The sequence below is a fragment of the Silurus aristotelis genome (genome assembly GCF_946808225.1).
Source record: "Silurus aristotelis genome assembly, chromosome: 2".
Lineage (NCBI taxonomy): Eukaryota > Metazoa > Chordata > Actinopteri > Siluriformes > Siluridae > Silurus > Silurus aristotelis.
In genome coordinates this window covers 2,081,809-2,102,517 of record NC_139575.1, presented here as the reverse complement: position 1 = coordinate 2,102,517, position 20,709 = coordinate 2,081,809, and the positions used below count along the sequence as shown (strand labels likewise).

Genomic DNA, 20,709 nt, shown 5'->3' with positions numbered 1-20,709 from the left:
GATGTTGAACTGAAAAGTTCGGACGCTAAATTGTAAGGTTTGAAAGCTAAACTGAGAAGATCAGACTCTACACTGAGATCAGACTCTACATTAAAAGATCAGACAATAAATTGAGAAGAGTATGAATACTAAACTAAGATCAGACTCTAAACCGAGAAGATCGGAGTTAAAATGTTTGGACTATAAATTCGCCAATCTTCCTGCAGATGAAGATGCATTTTAAAGCTCACAGGTTTGAGATCCGACACGAACCGCAGAAGGCGCGCTTCGAACAAGAAGACTTCCAGGACACGTTCCAGAAGAACGTTGGGGGCACTGTATTGCTGTGTAAAGGGGACTATTTTGAAGGTGATGCTGTCGAATTGTAGATAAATAAAATACTTTATTGTAAACAGAGCGAGTCTCCAAACATTTAGTTACAACCTCGTACACTGCTGATCATCTTAACTCCTAACTCCTCCTCAATCAACAAAAGAATAGTTATCAGTAAACAGGGAAGGTTGGGGTTCAAGCCCAAGTATTGCCTGGCTGCTTATCTTGGGGCCCTTGAGCAAGGCCCTTATGCCTTTGTGCTCCATGGGTGCTGCATGGCTGACCCTAAAAAATGTACTTCAGTAAAGTTCAAATTGTAAAATTTCCAAGTGATGATCAAGAAAACAGGGCACCATTTCTTTCGACTTTCACTAAAGCAATTCCCAAATTGAGAAGATTGGACGCTGAAATTAAAGATTCTGATGCTAAACTGAGAAGATCAGACCCTAACCCAGGAAGATCGGACCCTAAACTGAGAGGATCGGACCCTAATTTTAGAGGATGGGTCCCTGATTTTAGAGGATGGGTCCCTTAACTGATAGAATGGGACCCTAAACTGAGAGAATGGGTCCCTAAACTGAGAAGATCGGACCCTTAACTGAGAGGATCGGACTGTAACCCGAGAAGTTGGAAACTGGTTCCACAAAGCACATTAACATCCCAGCATGTTAGCATGGGTTGGACAGTCACATCCTGTCCCCTCACAGACACACACACACTATCTTCTGTGTTGTTTAGATTTGATGTAGGAAAGACTGTGATATCATCATCTGATAACTGAGAAGATCTTACCCTAATCTTATAGGATCGGACCCTCATTTTAGAGGATCGGACCCTAAACTGAGAGGATTGGTTTTATAACTGAAAGGATTGGTTTAAAAACTGAGAACATTGTACTGTAAAATTGGAAGATTGGACGCTAAGATGAAACGTTCAGGTGCTAAACTGAAAGATTAAATGAAAAACTGAAATGATTGGAATGTAAAGGTACTCCAGAGCAGCAACTGCTTCCAGCACATTATAATTTTAGACGAGTTGAACAGATCAGATGGCTTGCTAAGATCCCAGCTCACGTAGCTTTTAACAGCAAGTGGTTACTTTGGTTATAGGTGTACATGCTGCTCGTAAAATAAAATAATACTCCCTTCTCTCTCTCTGAAGAACTTCAAGGGAAAATCTAAAGCTGTTTGCTCAATTTTCTTCAGATTGAGTTCATTGTGTGTTTGAGAAATTCGCAGTGATGGTGAGTAACCATTCTTCGCTGTCTTGACCGAGGTTTTCACAGAGGACAGTAAGTGGACGTCTGAACATTTAATTGAAAGTGTTCGTGTTCCTATTATTTCTGCATGAAAGCATCATCAGAACTCCACGGACACAGCTTGAACAGAACAGTCTCTATCAACTGACCGCTCCTTTTCCAGTCAGGCTTTCAGCCATTCTGCTGGAGATGAAAGGTCTCAGGATGCCAGTTTGGCACAAGATGAAAACTGGTATCATGAGACCAGGCTCTGCACCCACCCTACTCTCCAGATTTGCCTCCTGCGGTTTGACCTTGCCTCTTCTCAAAGATGAAGACCAAGCTAAAAGGTCACCGTTTTGACACCGTTGCGGAGATCCGGCATGAATCGCAGAAGGTGCATGACAAGAAGACTTTCAAGACCCATTGCAGAAAAAGGAGTATTTTGAAGGTGATGGTGTGCAAAACATAGATTAATGAAGCACTTTCTCTTTAAACAGACGAATCTCTAAACGTTTGAATACCAACTCCTACTCCTCCTCAATTAACAGAAGAATAGTAACAACAGTGATCAGGAAGTGGAATCTCAGTAGTTATGGTTCTAAGTTACTGACCAGAAGGTCGGGGGTTCAAGCCCTAGTATCGCCAAGCTAAAACTCTTGGGGCCCTTGGTCAAGGCCCTTATTTCTCTGTGCTCCAGGGCACTGTATCATGGTTGACCCTGAAACATTTACTTGTGTAAAGTTTAATATTCAATCTTTGATAAAAACCTTTTTTTTCCCAAACTGTGGCCATTAGAAGGCAAGTCAATGTAACTGAGTAAATTAGCTAGTGGAATATTGCTAGCTAATTTCATTTTGTTGTGGTTGCTAATGTATCTTTATTCCAAAAGGGTTGAATATTAGGTTTGTTTAAAATGTTTGGCGTAATAAATACTGCCATTATGACCGATTACATGAAGAACCAGTCATTCATGCAGGGTTGGTCATGAACTTTGTCAGATTAGTTTTTTTCTTTTTATTTTGTCTTGAGTGTGTTTAAATGTACTTCAGATGATTTTTGAGTTTCACTGAAGAGCTTTTCTACTTCTGATTTTGTCAAGTTTAGAGCAATGAATTAGTCAAGTTTTTTGGAGGGAAATTCCTGTAACTTGTGCAACATCTTGATGAAAGAAAACTGAAAGGTGACATCTGAGTGGAAAAACGAGGGGGCTAGCCAAGTCCCCTCAGACTAAATAATATTTATACACTAATACACAAAAGAAAAAGGAACAAGATATCTAGAGATATATAGAGGCTTCACTGGAGTCTTACATCATGTTTTATCATGTTTAAACCTCAAAAAGTTGCTAATATTTCTTGAAAATTTCATAACCATCTTTTCTATTACACCATATATTATAAACAATCTTAAATCAAAGGGATCTGTGGTGACGCACTTACCTCAGTAACTGTCAAGAATATTTAGCCTAAAATTAGCGCTGGCTAACAATCTTTTTCAACTTGAACTGTATGATATTTAGCCTAATGTTAGCTAGACGGAATTATATTACACAGAATTATAACATTATCTTGAGCGTTGCTAGCTAGCATACTAGCAAACTTGTGCATTGTGTCTAATACATATGAGTTATAATGCTAGCTAACTTACATGGTTTTGAATTGCTAGCTACTAGCATGAACACCTACTTCAGCAGTGTTAGCATTAGCTTTGTTGTTTCCCATGTAGTAAATAGAAATGTATTTTAAAGATATTCTCCATTAAGATATGCTTTACATGGGCTGGAGTGGAAGATTAGTTCCCCATTAGCTGTTATAATAAGATACACACTTCTGGGAAGATGTTTCACTAGATTTGTTTAGAAGATTTGTGGAGATTCATTCAGCCACAAGAGTGTTAGTAAATTCCGGTACTGATGTACGTGAGTAAGTGAGGAGGCCTGGGGTGCAGTCAGCGTTCACATTCATTAATGATCAGTAGATTTGTAGCAGGAGATCTTTTACATCTTCCTACTCATGGAAAGCAGATCTTCATGGAGGTGGCTTTGTGCACAGGGGCATTGTCATGCTGGAACACGTTTTGGGTCTCCTAGTTCAAGTGAAGGCAAAATTTCATGCTAGCACATCCAAAGATGTCTGATAGAACAGTGTGGTAACAGTTTGTTGAAGAATCACATCAGGCAGGAGAAGTCTGGTGTCCTGGTGCTTGTGTAGTGAATGCTGAAACTTTGTTTTTTTCCTGCAGGTGGACAGTTACAGGTTGTTCAAGGATGTGAAGGCGTACCACAGTGCAGTCAAAGGTAGGGTGCATTTTCTTTGGAGGGGTACCTCATTAAGTCGTAAATCATTATCATGCTATTCGTAGTTCTCATACCTGTAGTCACGTTTCGGCATGCACGTGAACCATGGATTAATTGATGATTGTTTTTTACTTGTGGATTAATCTTAATTTTTTAACAAATGAAAGACCTTTTTATTTTCTGGCGATTTTTAAGTAATTTCGTAACTACACAGAGCAGTCATGCGTTCACGTGAACGGGACGTGTTAATCAGTCGAAAACAATGGCTAGCGGAAGAGCAGAAGAACTTGCAAAGAATCCAGCATCATTCAAATTGCATGTATGGGAGCATTTCCTTGCTGTAACTTTTTTTTTGAATAAATGCAAAGCAACTTGTATTCGTCTCCTCCCCTTTTTTACTAATCAGTAAAAGTTTACCGAACCAAGACTTAAAAAACATAATGTGATCCGAACTGTGAGTTTTGCGGTCCGTTGCACCACTAGTACTTTAAGATGTGAGAACTTTTGGTACTTTAGGAAAATATAATAACAATGAATTTATCAGGCGATTGACTTTAGGAGCAAAATACAAACACAATGTTTTTGAGTTTAACCTCTAACTTACCTGATCCAAAAGGAAGAAATAAAAATGCATTGCGCTACCCGACCTAGCCCAAAGCAGAGGAAAAAAAGATAGCGACTCCTCACTACCCCAACTTCAGTATATACAGGATTTACCTGGTTATTTGCAGCCAAACAAAAGGTTTAAAAGGTGAAAACAACCCTCTCCAACAAACAAACAAACAACATTTTTTACAGTCTACAGGGAAATAACAAAACCATGATATGTTCTAGTAGGATTTTGTATTTAAGCAGGGGATTAGTCATTTAACTCCAGTATTGAGGTGCTGCACTTGAAGGCATTGGCGATTGAAAACGTTGGTTTGTCTGAGAACTCAGTGCTCGCTGAAGAGAATTGCTCTGTTTCTGTCTGTGAATGTGAAATTACTTGCACTACTTACAACTGCGTCACAGAGGACCACCTGGTATCAGATTTCGGTAGAAAAAGCAGGAACGAGAGAAGTATCGATGTCAATAAATCTCCAGTTTCTGGTTCTACATTTGTTAAAAATGCAACTAGAATCCAAATAAAACCTGATGACTTTTGACATTTCCTTGCTTCCTGTTCTTGTTCAAGCTTGTGTGTGTGTGTGTGTGTGTGTGTGTGTGTGTGTGTGTGTGTGTGTGTGTGTGTGTGTGTGTGTGTGTGTGTGTGTGTGTGTGTGTGTGTGTGTGTGTGTGTGTGTGTGTGTGTGTGTGTGTGTGTGGTGCTGTTGCATGGTTTTTGGAGATGGCACTAGCTGCTTCAGACACCAAGCCAATTCTCTGGTTGTGTTTCTGTTTTCTGTGAGTTGAAATGGAAGCGAGAGTGGGTTATTAATAGTGTATTGTGAAACATAGTCTGTGTGTGTGTGTGTGTGTGTGTGTGTGTGTGTGTGTGTGTGCGCACACTAAGTTTTAAGAGGAGGTATGTAAAGTACCGAAGCATTCCTCTTTCGAGTTGTGGGTTTCTGATTTGACAGGAAGCTGCAGAGTTAGCGGTTAGCTTTAGCGGTTAGCGTTCGGGTAGGTAGAGTTTCCATGCAGGAGTGATGCCCAGTTTCAGGCCGAAGTTCATATAAAGAGCCACAAGATATCAAATTAACCCCCTAACGCTTTATTCAATTGAGTAGTAGGGAAAAAAGATAAAGTGCTATAAAGAAGCGCTTATAAAAATTAATTGTTATGCAAATACTATTTCACCTCCTGCAGCACCTGTGGATCTCTGAGCTAAACATCACAAGTTTTCCTCTTCATTCGAATAAATGAATGATTTAATTTTACATATCAAATATAGATTCTAATTTTTTACTCAAATATATAGTATATAGTAGTAATAAGAGTTTTAGAAATCTTGCAATTTTTTTTCAGTTTTTATTTGTTTGTACATTTTTAAGTATAGGTATCTAAAATGGTACGAAGGTAAGCAACAAACTGCCGGAGTTGACAAAGTTTTTAAAAAATATTAATAATAATGTACATTTTGGAGTTATACTAAAAAGTGTTGAGAAACTCAAAGCAGTTTTGCCATCTCGGGGAGTTTTTCCTTGCCACAGTCGCCAGTCGCCACCGGCTTGCTCATCAGGGACAAACTTACTCATAAAGAACATATTCATTTTAAATCACCACATTATCTGTGTAAAACTGCTTTGAGACAATGTTCATTGTTAAAAGCGCTATACAAATAAAAATGAATTGATTTGAATTGAATTTTGCAACAATGAAAGTAAATCTAGTTGTTGCCAACAATTTCCACAGGTTTTCCAACATTTGCTGATTACTACAAAACCTGTTTTGTGTATAAAAGCAACATTGGAACAGACCATGTTTCTCCATCCTCTTCAGAAATGTTTGTAAAGTACTGTACTGCAGGAAGTATGGGGTGGTATCAAAAAGTTTGGAAAATCGCTCTCTTAAGAAGAAATTATTTAATTTAGCTACGTTTTCACAAGATCACCTTTAAAATAGTCCCCCTCACTCTTTTGAAACGTGTCCTGGAAGTCTCGTTTATGAAGCGTGTTAAGCACCTTCTGCCATTTGCGCCAGATCTCCGCAAAGGTGGCAAAAACGGCAACCTTTGAGCTGGAAGGGGTCGAGAAGAGGGTGAAGTCCATTGGAGCCGAATCTGGTGAGTAGGGTGGGTGCGAAAGTGATATCATGTGCATTGTTCTCTGACAATCATCATGCACGTGTTGAAGCTTGTTGAAGTTTTTCCTGACCTCTTGTCGTCTTCCAGTGATGTTCTTCTACTCTTCCACTCAAAACCCATGGAAGGACTCGTTGCAGCATCTCTCTATATGTCTAACGTATGTCGCATCAAACGTCTTCGTGGCATATTTGCTCAGTTTTACACCGAATTTCACGTTTGTCCTTTGTTCTAATTTGCTTTCCATGATTAAATCGTAGACGTGGTAATGCATGTGGTCAGAATACGTGCTCAGCACCAGTTAGCAGCGTTAGTCTCAAAACTTTTTAATACCACATTGTAGTATATTTCTCTCATAATGGCGAGGAAAAGGCAGTTGACAAAGAAGGACAGACAGACAAAGCGTTATAACTATTAAAAGTCCTGGTCTTTTATTTAAGGAAATTGCAAAGAAATCCAAGGTGTCAGTGAGGACAGTTTCCTACACCATCAAAAGGTACTTGGAAACTGGAGGAAACTCTGACAGGAAAAGGGTCTGGTAGACCCAAAGCCACAACTGAATCAGAAGACATGTTTTTGAGAGACAACAGCTTGTGAGATTGACTGCTCACAGGACAAAAGCTCTAACACTGGTCATAGGAACAAGTCTCAGTTGCAATTATAAAGTGCAGTGAAAAAAAGCCATTGCTAAAATTGCAAATAAGGAAAACGGGCTTGTCTGCTCCAAAAAGCAAACACCATGAAGATTGGAAGAAGGTCCCATGGACTGATGAAGCAATTAAAAAGGTGTTTCCTTGGTGTGTGTAAAACCACTTGTCAAACATAGAAGAAAAAGCGTGATAGTCTGGGCTTTTGCTGGATCAAAGTCCACGATTTAGCCAGAATTAATGTCACCCTGATCCAAGACCACCAAAGCACAGCCTCTGGTATACACCTCACTGGTCAGGGGTTCATCCTACAGCAAGTTAATGTGTCAGAACTTCCTTAGAAGAAGAAACAATGAGAAAGGCTTCAAATCATGGAATGGTCAGCACATTCCCCAGATGTAAACCCTACAGAGTCTGGTTCCTCTCAACGTTTCTTCCTCAGAACATCTAAGGGAGTTTTCTCTTGCTACAGTCGCCATGGCTGCTGTAAATTCTGTAAAGCTACTTTGAGACAATGGAAGTTGTGAAAAATGCGACTTGACTTGACCACAGAGCTGGTTTGAGATGAACTAGACAGAACGGTGAGAGCAAAGCAACCTACAAGAGTGTGGAAACTTTTGCTTCAGTGTTGGGAAGAACTTTATAAATAATAATAATCGATTTCTTTTGTAGAAAAAAATGACTTGTGAGTTCAGATTATATCAGTGAAGGGTTGCTATTTTGATCAGTCAAAAATGTATATTCAATTTTATTAATAAATCCATGGTTTCCCTTTTGAAGTCCAGCTGTTTTTGTTCCACAGGAAAACAAATTGGTGTTATAAACGTTCAAATAAATAAATACATTTAAAAGTATACATTTATAAAAGTCTATATTTTAGTGACGCATTAATGTCAAATACAATCAAAATATTTAAAATTTTTATATTTTGGCTCCATCCTCAGCATTCTCCTACTGATTATACCCCATGTCCATCCTCTGCACATGTCCAAACCATCTCAATCACACCTCCCTCACCTTGTCTCCAAAACGTCCTACATGTGCTGTCCCTCTAATAAACTCATTTCTAATCCTGTCCATCGTCGTCACTCCCAACAAACATCTCAACATCTTCACACTTCTCTGCCACACCAGACTTCCTAATACAATACCACAGCTACTCTCTCAGCACCTGGTCCTACATATTCTCTAAATCCACAAACACACAATAAACTCCATCTGACCTTCTCTATACTTCTCCATCAACATCCTCAAAGCAAATAATGCGTCTGTTGTGCTCTTCCTCTGCATGAAACATACTACTGCTTTCCCATAACTTCATGGTGTGACTGATCATCTCTATTCTCCTGTAGTTACTGCAGGTCTGCACATCTCCCTTATTCTTAAAAACTGGTACCAGCACACTCCTTCTTAATTCCTCAGGCATCTTCTCACCTTCCAGAATCTTGTTAAACAACCTGGTTAAAAACTCCACTGCATCTCTCCTAAACATCTTCATGCTTCTACTGGTATGTCATCTCGTCTTACCAACTTTACACACTTCATCCTCTTAATCGCTGCTCTCACTTTCTACTTACTGATCCTATCCACATCCTGCTTCATTATCTCCACACCATCCAACCTTTTATCGCTCTCGTTTTTCTTGTTCATCAGCTGCTTAAAATACTCCCTCCATCTTCTCAACACACTCTCCTCACTATTCAACACATTTCCACCGCCATCCTTCACTGCTCTAACTTGCAGCACATACTCCCAGCTTACCACATCCCTCTTTACCTGCTTCCGCATTTCCTTGTACTCCTGCCTACTTTTCTCATCACTCTGTCGATCCCAATTATGTTTCTCCAACCTCTTTCTCCTTCTGCTCTCCTGCACTTCCTCATTCCACCACCATGTCTCTTTGTCTTCCTTTCTATTTCCAGATGTCACACCAAAAACCGTTCTAGCTGTCTCCCTCATCACTCCTGCAGTAGTTCCACAATCATCCAACACCTCTTAAACACCACCGAGCTCCTGTCTGACCTCTTCCCTGAACCTCACACTACACTCTTTTTCCTTAAGTTTCCACCATCTTCTTCTTCTTTCAGTCCTCACTCTCCTTCTCTTCTTCTTCACCCCCAAAACCATCCTACAGACCACCATCCAATGCTGTCTAGCTACACTGTCCCCCGCCAACACCTTACAGTCTCCAATCTCCTTCAGGTTGCATCTCCTACATAGAATATAGTCCACCTGTGTGCACCTTCCTCCACTCTTATACGTCACCCTATGTTCCTCCTTCTTCTTAAAATAAGTGTTCACCACTGCCATTTCCATCCTTTTAACAAAATCTACCACCATCTGCCCTTTTACATTCCTCACCTTTAGATCATACCTACCATCACCTCTTCATCACCTCTGTTCCCTTCACCTACATGTACATTGAAATCTGCACTAATTAAGAATCGCTTATTCCCTGGTTCACTCTTGACCACTTCATCTAACTCACTCCAGAATTTTTCTTTCTCCTTCATCTCACAACCCACTTGTGGAGCATAAGCACTTACGACATTTATCATAACGCCTTCAACTTCCAGCTTCACAAACATCACGCTATCAGAAACTCTCTTCACCTTTACTACTTCCTTCAGAATCCCCCTACACCATTTCTCTTTCCATCCACACCATGATAGAACAGTTTAAACACCTCCAATGTTCCTGGTCGTACTCCATTTCCACTTGGTCTCCTGAACACACAACATATCTACCTTTCTCATCTTCATCATATCAGCTCCCTCTCTCCCTTTACCAGTCATAGTACCAACATTTAAAGTACCAACCCGAACCTCCACTCTCCTACACTTCTTCTTTCCCTGCTGTCTCTGTAGATGTCTTCCTCCTCTTCTTCTCTTCCTTCCTGGGCCTCGACCGATCCGGTATAAAATTCTGATTCGTGATCCGCATATCCGCAAAAATAAATACATTTGTGGATAGTTTAATGGGTAGGTGCATGAATGAATATATAGATGGATGAATTGTTAAACAGATTAGGTTGAAAGATGGATGGATGGATGGATGAATGGATGGATGGATGGATGAATGGATGGATTAATTTTGTATTGTTATACGGTCATCTCGAGAACCATATACACCCTTCATGGAAATTATATTTAACAAAAATAAAAGACATTTTGTAAGTGGTTTATTCAGTGTAAAGTCTGTGTTATTGGGTGAGTTGTTTATTTTCTGTCTATACTTTTCTACTTTGAAGCAATGCACGAAACATCAAAACGTCTCTCTCAGACCCTGAAGGACGTGTACGAGTCGGACTGGCATGGGGTGGAAGATCTCTCTGTTATCATGCAGGTGAGAACTCATTAGTACCTTCACTATACTCTCTCTAATGTTCTCTTCTCACTCTACTCCCCTCACTTTACTCCTCTCACTTTACTCCTCTCACCATACTCCTCTCACTCTGCTCCCCTCACTCTACTACCGTCACCTTACTCCTCTCACTCTACTCCCCTCACTCTACTCCCCTCACTCTACTCCCCTCACTCTACTCCTCTCACTCTACTCCTCTCACTTTACTCCTCTCACTTTACTCCTCTCACTTTACTCCTCTCACCATACTCCTCTCACTCTGCTCCCCTCACTCTACTACTGTCACCATACTCCTCTCACTCTACTCCCCTCACTCTACTCCTCTCACTCTACTCCTCTCACTGTACTCCTCTCACTTTACTCCTCTCACCATACTCCTCTCACTCTGCTCCCCTCACTCTACTACCGTCACCATACTCCTCTCACTCTACTCCCCTCACTCTACTCCCCTCACTCTATTCCTCTCACTCTACTCCTCTCACTCTACTCCCCTCACTCTTCTACCGTCACCATACTCCTCTCACTCTACTCCTCTCACTCTACTCCCCTCACTCTACTCCCCTCACTCTACTCCCCTCACTCTACTCCCCTCACTCCACTCCCCTCACTCTTCTACCGTCACCATACTCCTCTCACTCTACTCCCCTCACTCTACTACCGTCACCATACTCCCCTCACTCTACTCCTCTCACTCTACTCCCCTCGCTCTACTACCGTCACCATACTCCACTCACTTTACTCCCCTCACTCTACTACCGTCACCATACTCCTCTCACTCTACTCCTCTCACTCTACTCCCCTCACTCTACTACCGTCACCATACTCCTTTTACTCTACTCCCCTCAGTCTACTACCGTCACTCTACTCCCCTCACTCTACTCCCCTCGTTCTACTACCGTCACCATACTCCTCTCACTCTACTCCTCTCACTCCACTCCCCTCACTCTACTCCCCTCACTCTACTCCCCTCAGTCTACTCCCCTCAGTCTGCTCCCCTCACTCTGCTCCCCTCACTCTGCTCCCATCACTCTGCTCCCATCACTCTGCTCCCCTCACTCTACTACCGTCACCATACTCCTCTCACTCTACTTCTCTCACTCTACTCCCCTCACTCTACTACCGTCACCATACTCCCCTCGCCATACTCCCCTTGCCATACTCCCTTTACTCTACTCCCCTCACTCTAATCTCTTTACTCTACTCCCCTCACTCTACTCCCCTCACTCTACTAAAGTCACCATACTCCCCTCACTCTACTCCCCTCACTCTACTACCGTCACCATACTCCTCTCACTCTACTTCCCTTACTCTACTACCGTCACCATACTCCTCTCACTCTACTCCTCTCACTCGACTACCGTCACCGTACTCCCCTCACTCTACTCCCCTCACTCTACTACCGTCACCATACTCCCCTCACCATACTCCCCTCACCATACTCCCCTCACCATACTCCCCTCACTCTACTCCCCTCGGCATGCTCCCCTCACCATGCTCCCCTCACTCTACTCCCCTCACTCTACTGCTCTCACCGTACGACACTCAGCATACTCCACTCACCGCACTCCCCTCACTCTACTCCCCTCAACATACTCCTGTCACTCTACCCATATAGATATTTGAGTGTGTTTATTTCTGTTCTGGTCTCAGAGCGAGGATCTCCTGTGGAATGATTATGAGGAGAAGTTGAGCGATCAGGTGGTTCGTACGATGGAGAACTACAGCAGCCAGTTCCCTGAGGTCAAAGTGCGTATTTCACTTTATTACTCTAATAATAATAATAATAAATAATACTTATAAAACAATAATGTAATAATTTAATAATAGTTATACATTTTAATTTCAATTAATAAAATAAATTATTATAATTACAATTTGCAGATTGTTTTTAAAAATACTTTTTAAATCTTGGTTAAAAAGATGTTATTTGTTATTTATGAGCTTTATCAGCAGTGTGTGTGTGTGTGTGTGTGTGTGTGTGTGTGTGTGTGTGTGTGTGTGTGTGTGTGTGTGTGTGTAGGAGCGAGTCGCTAAGCGTGGACGTAAGCTGGTAGACTATGATTCGGCTCGTCATCACCTGGAGTCGCTGCAAACCGGCAAGAAGAGAGACGAAACTAAAATATCTAAAGTCAGTTTTGGTTTTACTTGTTTGCTGTGTGAAAGTGTGTAGATCGTAATGACTGTTTCTTTTTTTTTTTTACATGACACTGGTGTTGATGTTCTTCAGGCGGATGAAGAGTTCAATCGAGCTCAGAGTGTGTTTGAGGACATAAACACGGAGCTGAGGGAGGAGCTTCCCGTCCTTTATCAAAGGTCAGGCCTCTATATGTGTTGAATATACAGTAGGTTTACTGGTCGGTGCTATTTTGCTTTGTGTATTTGTACCACACTGTCTTGTGTTGTTTGTCTGCACTTTTTGCACTCGATTGCACATGATGCCCTTTTAATGGCAAGGACACACCTAGTCCTTAACTCTGTGTTCTGTATGTACAGTAGCTCTGTGTTGTGTGATGGAGCTCTGTGATGGAGCTCTATGCTGTGTGATAGAGCTCTGTGTTGTGTGATGGAGCTCTGTGTTGTGTGATGGAGCTCTGTGTTGTGTGATAGAGCTCTGTGTTGTGTGATAGAGCTCTGTGTTGTGTGATGGAGCTCTATGTTGTGTGATGGAGCTCTGTGTTGTGTGATGGAGCTCTGTGTTGTGTGATGGAGCTCTATGCTGTGTGATGGAGCTCTATGCTGTGTGATGGAGCTCTGTGTTGTGTAATGGAGCTCTGTGTTGTATGATGGAGCTCTGTGTTGTATGATGGAGCTCTGTGTTGTGTGATGGAGCTCTGTGTTGTGTGATGGAGCTCTGTGTTGTGTGATGGAGCTCTATGTTGTGTGATGGAGCTCTATGTTGTGTGATGTAGGTCTGTGTTGTGTGATGGAGCTTGGTGTTGTGTGTTGTAGCTCTATGCTGTCTGATGTGATGGAGCTCTGTGTTGTGTGATGGAGCTCTGTGTTGTGTGATGGAGCTCTGTGTTGTGTGATTGAGCTCTGTGTTGTGTGATGGAGCTCTGTGTTGTGTGATGGAGCTCTGTGTTGTGTGATGGAGCTCTGTGTTGTGTGATGGAGCTCTATGGTGTGTGTGATGGAGCTCTGTGTTGTGTGATGAGCTCTGTGTTGTGTGATGAGCTCTGTGTTGTGTGATGAGCTCTGTGTTGTGTGATAGAGCTCTGTGTTGTGTGATGGAGCTCTGTGTTGTGTGATGGAGCTCTGTGTTGTGTGATGGAGCTCTATGGTGTGTGATGGAGCTCTATGGTGTGTGATGGAGCTCTATGGTGTGTGATGGAGCTCTGTGGTGTGTGATGGAGCTCTATGTTGTGTGATGTAGGTCTGTGTTGTGTGATGGAGCTTGGTGTTGTGTGTTGTAGCTCTATGCTGTCTGATGTGATGGAGCTCTGTGTTGTGTGATGGAGCTCTGTGTTGTATGATGGAGCTCTATGGTGTGTGATGGAGCTCTGTGTTGTGTGGTGGAGCTCTGTGTTGTGTGATGGAGCTCTGTGTTGTGTGATGGAGCTCTGTGTTGTGTGTTGGTTGATGGAGCTCTGTGTTGTGTGATGTAGGTCTGTGTTGTGTGATGGAACTTGGTGTTGTGTGTTGTAGCTCTATGCTGTCTGATGTGATGGAGCTCTGTGTTGTGTGATGGAGCTCTGTGTTGTGTGATGGAGCTCTGTGTTGTGTGATGGAGCTCTGTGATGGAGCTCTGTGTTGTGTGATGGAGCTCTATGCTGTGTGATAGAGCTCTGTGTTGTGTGATGGAGCTCTGTGATGGAGCTCTGTGTTGTGTGATGGAGCTCTGTGTTGTGTGATGGAGCTCTGTGTTGTGTGATGGAGCTCTGTGTTGTGTGATGGAGCTCTGTGGTGTGTGATGGAACTCTGTGTTGTGTGATGGAGCTCTGTGTTGTGTGATGGAGCTCTATGCTGTGTGATGGAGCTTTATGGTGTGTGATGGAGCTCTATGTTGTGTGATGTAGGTCTGTGTTGTGTGATGGAGCTTGGTGTTGTGTGTTGTAGCTCTATGCTGTCTGATGTGATGGAGCTCTGTGTTGTGTGATGGAGCTCTGTGTTGTATGATGGAGCTCTATGGTGTGTGATGGAGCTCTGTGTTGTGTGATGGAGCTCTGTGTTGTGTGATGGAGCTCTGTGTTGTGTGATGGAGCTCTGTGTTGTGTGATGGAGCTCTGTGTTGTGTGATGGAGCTCTGTGTTGTGTGATGGAGCTCTGTGTTGTGTGATGGAGCTCTGTGTTGTGTGATGGAGCTCTGTGTTGTGTGATGGAGCTCTGTGGTGTGTGTTGGAGACCTGGGAGTTATTTTAGACAGCAACTTATCTTTTAAAAATCACATCAATCAAGTTACAAAAACAGCCTTCTTTCACCTTAGAAATATTTCTAAGCTAAGAAATATGTTATCTATATCTGATGCAGAGAAGCTCGTCCATGCGTTTATGACCTCTAGAATAGACTACTGTAATGCATTACTAGGTGGATGTCCTGCATCATTAATAAACAAGCTTCAGTTAGTTCAGAATGCCGCAGCAAGAGTTCTTACTAGGTCAAGAAAATACGATCATATAACCCCAATCTTATCGTCCCTACATTGGCTTCCTATTAAGTTTCGAATAGACTACAAACTACTGCTACTCACTTATAAAGCACTAAATGGTTTGGCTCCCATGTATCTATCCAGTCTCTTAACACGCTACAATCCGTCACGCTCCCTGAGATCTCAAAACTCTGGGCTTCTAGTAGTTCCTAGAATAGCAAAGTCCACTAAAGGCGGTAGAGCATTTTCACATTTAGCTCCTAAACTCTGGAATAGTCTTCCTGACAGTGTTCGGGGTTCAGATACACTCTCCCAGTTTAAGTGTAGATTAAAAACATATCTTTTTAGCAAAGCCTACACATAACACACATCACGCACATCACATCACAACCTTGTGCTCCAGAACATCTGATCACATGCACATTATCAACTTGTGCTGTTAATATCATGAACAGCAGCTACGCTAATTCCTCTCCACTGCTTCTCTTTCTCTCCCCATCCCGAGGCTTCCTGAGGTTTGGCCAGCTCCAGTCACGTCCCACCTCGTGAAGATTATGGACCTATGGATGATCATGGAGAAGTAGATGCCGAGTGTTTAAAGGCCCTGGCATGGAGAAGCTGATGCTGGATCTATGATGATCACAAATTGTTCTGTATTGTTGAAAGATTTATGACCAAACTTTTGATGTCACCCATATGAGGATGGGTTCCCCTTTGAGTCTGGTTCCTCTCAAGGTTTCTTCCTCATATCATCTAAGGGAGTTTTTCCTTGCCACTGTCGCCACGGCTGCTCATCAGGGACAAACGCACACCATTCACCTTCACTGTTGTTTTCTGTAAAGCTGCTTTGAGACAATGTCTGTTGTGAAAAGCGCTATACAAATAAACTTGACTTGACTTGACTTGTGTTGTGTGATGGAGCTCTGTGTTGTGTGATGGAGCTCTGTGTTGTGTGATGGAGCTCTGTGTTGTGTGATGGAGCTCTGTGTTGTGTGATGGAGCTCGGTGTTGTGTGATGGAGCTCGGTGTTGTGTGATGGAGCTCGGTGTTGTGTGATGGAGCTCGGTGTTGTGTGATGGAGCTCGGTGTTGTGTGATGGAGCTCGGTGTTGTGTGATGGAGCTCGGTGTTGTGTGTTGTAGCTCGGTGTTGTGTGTTGTAGCTCTATGCTGTCTGATGTGATGGAGCTCTGTGTTGTGTGATGGAGCTCTATGGTGTGTGATGGAGCTCTGTGTTGTGTGATGGAGCTCTGTGTTGTGTGATGGAGCTCTGTGTTGTGTGGTGGAGCTCTGTGTTGTGTGGTGGAGCTCTGTGTTGTGTGGTGGAGCTCTGTGTTGTGTGATGGAGCTCTGTGTTGTGTGATGGAGCTCTGTGTTGTGTGTTGGTTGATGGAGCTCTGTGTTGTGTGATGGAACTTGGTGTTGTGTGTTGTAGCTCTATGCTGTCTGATGTGATGGAGCTCTGTGTTGTGTGATGGAGCTCTGTGTTGTGTGATGGAGCTCTGTGATGGAGCTCTGTGTTGTGTGATGGAGCTCTATGCTGTGTGATGGAGCTCTATGCTGTGTGATGGAGCTCTATGCTGTGTGATGGAGCTCTATGCTGTGTGATAGAGCTCTGTGTTGTGTGATGGAGCTCTGTGATGGAGCTCTGTGTTGTGTGATGGAGCTCTGTGTTGTGTGATGGAGCTCTGTGTTGTGTGATGGAGCTCTGTGTTGTGTGATGGAGCTCTGTGGTGTGTGATGGAGCTCTGTGTTGTGTGATGGAGCTCTATGGTGTGTGATGGAGCTCTATGGTGTGTGATGGAGCTCTATGGTGTGTGATGGAGCTCTATGGTGTGTGATGGAGCTCTATGTTGTGTGATGTAGGTCTGTGTTGTGTGATGGAGCTTGGTGTTGTGTGTTGTAGCTCTATGCTGTCTGATGTGATGGAGCTCTGTGTTGTGTGATGGAGCTCTGTGTTGTGTGATGGAGCTCTGTGTTGTATGATGGAGCTCTATGGTGTGTGATGGAGCTCTGTGTTGTGTGATTGAGCTCTGTGTTGTGTGATGGAGCTCTGTGTTGTGTGATGGAGCTCTGTGTTGTGTGATGGAGCTCTGTGTTGTGTGATGGAGCTCTATGGTGTGTGTGATGGAGCTCTGTGTTGTGTGATGAGCTCTGTGTTGTGTGATGAGCTCTGTGTTGTGTGATGAGCTCTGTGTTGTGTGATGGAGCTCTGTGTTGTGTGATGGAGCTCTGTGTTGTGTGATGGAGCTCTGTGTTGTGTGATGGAGCTCTATGGTGTGTGATGGAGCTCTATGGTGTGTGATGGAGCTCTATGGTGTGTGATGGAGCTCTGTGGTGTGTGATGGAGCTCTGTGTTGTGTGATGGAGCTCTGTGTTGTGTGATGGAGCTCTATGTTGTGTGATGTAGGTCTGTGTTGTGTGATGGAGCTTGGTGTTGTGTGTTGTAGCTCTATGCTGTCTGATGTGATGGAGCTCTGTGTTGTGTGATGGAGCTCTGTGTTGTATGATGGAGCTCTATGGTGTGTGATGGAGCTCTGTGTTGTGTGGTGGAGCTCTGTGTTGTGTGATGGAGCTCTGTGTTGTGTGATGGAGCTCTGTGTTGTGTGTTGGTTGATGGAGCTCTGTGTTGTGTGATGTAGGTCTGTGTTGTGTGATGGAACTTGGTGTTGTGTGTTGTAGCTCTATGCTGTCTGATGTGATGGAGCTCTGTGTTGTGTGATGGAGCTCTGTGTTGTGTGATGGAGCTCTGTGTTGTGTGATGGAGCTCTGTGATGGAGCTCTGTGTTGTGTGATGGAGCTCTATGCTGTGTGATAGAGCTCTGTGTTGTGTGATGGAGCTCTGTGATGGAGCTCTGTGTTGTGTGATGGAGCTCTGTGTTGTGTGATGGAGCTCTGTGTTGTGTGATGGAGCTCTGTGTTGTGTGATGGAGCTCTGTGGTGTGTGATGGAACTCTGTGTTGTGTGATGGAGCTCTGTGTTGTGTGATGGAGCTCTATGCTGTGTGATGGAGCTTTATGGTGTGTGATGGAGCTCTATGTTGTGTGATGTAGGTCTGTGTTGTGTGATGGAGCTTGGTGTTGTGTGTTGTAGCTCTATGCTGTCTGATGTGATGGAGCTCTGTGTTGTGTGATGGAGCTCTGTGTTGTATGATGGAGCTCTATGGTGTGTGATGGAGCTCTGTGTTGTGTGATGGAGCTCTGTGTTGTGTGATGGAGCTCTGTGTTGTGTGATGGAGCTCTGTGTTGTGTGATGGAGCTCTGTGTTGTGTGATGGAGCTCTGTGTTGTGTGATGGAGCTCTGTGTTGTGTGATGGAGCTCTGTGTTGTGTGATGGAGCTCGGTGTTGTGTGATGGAGCTCGGTGTTGTGTGATGGAGCTCGGTGTTGTGTGATGGAGCTCGGTGTTGTGTGATGGAGCTCGGTGTTGTGTGTTGTAGCTCGGTGTTGTGTGTTGTAGCTCTATGCTGTCTGATGTGATGGAGCTCTGTGTTGTGTGATGGAGCTCTATGGTGTGTGATGGAGCTCTGTGTTGTGTGATGGAGCTCTGTGTTGTGTGATGGAGCTCTGTGTTGTGTGGTGGAGCTCTGTGTTGTGTGGTGGAGCTCTGTGTTGTGTGATGGAGCTCTGTGTTGTGTGATGGAGCTCTGTGTTGTGTGTTGGTTGATGGAGCTCTGTGTTGTGTGATGGAACTTGGTGTTGTGTGTTGTAGCTCTATGCTGTCTGATGTGATGGAGCTCTGTGTTGTGTGATGGAGCTCTGTGTTGTGTGATGGAGCTCTGTGATGGAGCTCTGTGTTGTGTGATGGAGCTCTATGCTGTGTGATGGAGCTCTATGCTGTGTGATGGAGCTCTATGCTGTGTGATGGAGCTCTATGCTGTGTGATGGAGCTCTATGCTGTGTGATAGAGCTCTGTGTTGTGTGATGGAGCTCTGTGATGGAGCTCTGTGTTGTGTGATGGAGCTCTGTGTTGTGTGATGGAGCTCTGTGTTGTGTGATGGAGCTCTGTGTTGTGTGATGGAGCTCTGTGGTGTGTGATGGAGCTCTGTGTTGTGTGATGGAGCTCTATGGTGTGTGATGGAGCTCTATGGTGTGTGATGGAGCTCTATGGTGTGTGATGGAGCTCTATGTTGTGTGATGTAGGTCTGTGTTGTGTGATGGAGCTTGGTGTTGTGTGTTGTAGCTCTATGCTGTCTGATGTGATGGAGCTCTGTGTTGTGTGATGGAGCTCTGTATTGTGTGATGGAGCTCTATGGTGTGTTATGGAGCTCTGTGTTGTGTGATGGAGCTCTATGCTGTGTGATGGAGCTCTGTGTTGTTTGATGGAGCTCTGTGTTGTTTGATGGAGCTCTGTGTTGTGTGATGGAGCTCTATGGTGTGTGATGGAGCTCGGTGTTGTGTGATGGAGCTCGGTGTTGTGTGATGGAGCTCGGTGTTGTGTGATGGAGCTCGGTGTTGTGTGATGGAGCTCTGTGTTGTGTGATGTAGGTCTGTGTTGTGTGATGGAGCTCTGTGTTGTGTGATGTAGGTCTGTGTTGTGTGATGGAGCTTGGTGTTGTGTGTTGTAGCTCTATGCTGTCTGATGTGATGGAGCTCTGTGTTGTGTGATGGAGCTCTATGCTGTGTGATTTAAAGCTCTATGTTGTTTAATGTTGCACCCAGGTTCTGGAGAAGCTTTTTCTCATTTCACTGTGTACTGTTTCAGATTTATAAGGTAGAAATAATAATAAAAGCTTCTTGACTTGACTAAATGTGTTTAGTGTTTGTAGAACAGAGAAGCATGGTGACGGGAGCATCGTGTTCACAGTTACTCTTAGCTACATGTGTTTTAATTCAGTACTATTCTATTTCATTTAGTTTTGTATTCAGATTTAGAAAGATCCTTGGGATTTATAAACCCGTATATAATGAGCGAAAGTGGAATAAATGATCAGGAGATGGAGATGCGTCAGGTCTCATCTGTGTTACACTGACTGTAGTTTACACATGCAGCAGACATGTACAGCGTCATCCTGTTCCTCACAGCGCTGAACCTCGACATGTTCCAGCTCGTTTGTGCTCCAGACACGGTTCTCTCATTTCTCTCATTTTTCTTGTTTTTCTCATTTCACTCGTCTCTCCAATTGAAGTATCGTCTTTCATAAGACGCTTTTGCTTCACTGTGAACTTCTTAACTACACTCTTTATACACACGTGTACCTTCCCGTCGCTTCTGCTGAAGACCAGGCGGTTTTTATTTAATCCAACAGAATCATATTACATACAAACATATTTATTACCCAAATCAGTTTTCATCTCTTCTTACCTATTAATCTGACCATTAGAGCCACACACACACACACACACACACACACGAACAAACACACACGAACAAACACACATACACACACACACACACACACACACGAACAAACACACACGAACAAACACACACACACACACACACACACACACACGAACAAACACACACGAACAAACACACATACACACACACACACACATGAACAAACACACATACACACACACACACACACGAACAAACACA

The 20,709-nt window shown here is 43.4% G+C and overlaps 1 protein-coding gene and 1 long non-coding RNA gene across 2 annotated transcripts in view; one reads left to right on the top strand and one right to left on the bottom strand.

The window, feature by feature from the left end:
* The window catches only part of bin2b (bridging integrator 2b), a 40,879-nt gene that overhangs the window by 4,480 nt on the left and 15,690 nt on the right, over window positions 1–20,709 (top strand). The window contains exons 3-7 of the mRNA XM_083563338.1: window positions 3,794–3,848; window positions 10,471–10,565; window positions 12,234–12,329; window positions 12,604–12,711; window positions 12,811–12,896. Coding sequence (XP_083419464.1) covers window positions 3,794–3,848; window positions 10,471–10,565; window positions 12,234–12,329; window positions 12,604–12,711; window positions 12,811–12,896 — 440 coding nt within the window. The remainder of the gene's footprint in view (window positions 1–3,793; window positions 3,849–10,470; window positions 10,566–12,233; window positions 12,330–12,603; window positions 12,712–12,810; window positions 12,897–20,709) is intronic.
* On the bottom strand, window positions 5,054–6,616 carry LOC310739301. Its single transcript, XR_014537341.1, has 2 exons — window positions 6,147–6,616; window positions 5,054–5,958 (listed from the first exon to the last, which is right to left on the bottom strand). It is a non-coding gene; the product is annotated as an uncharacterized lncRNA (long non-coding RNA).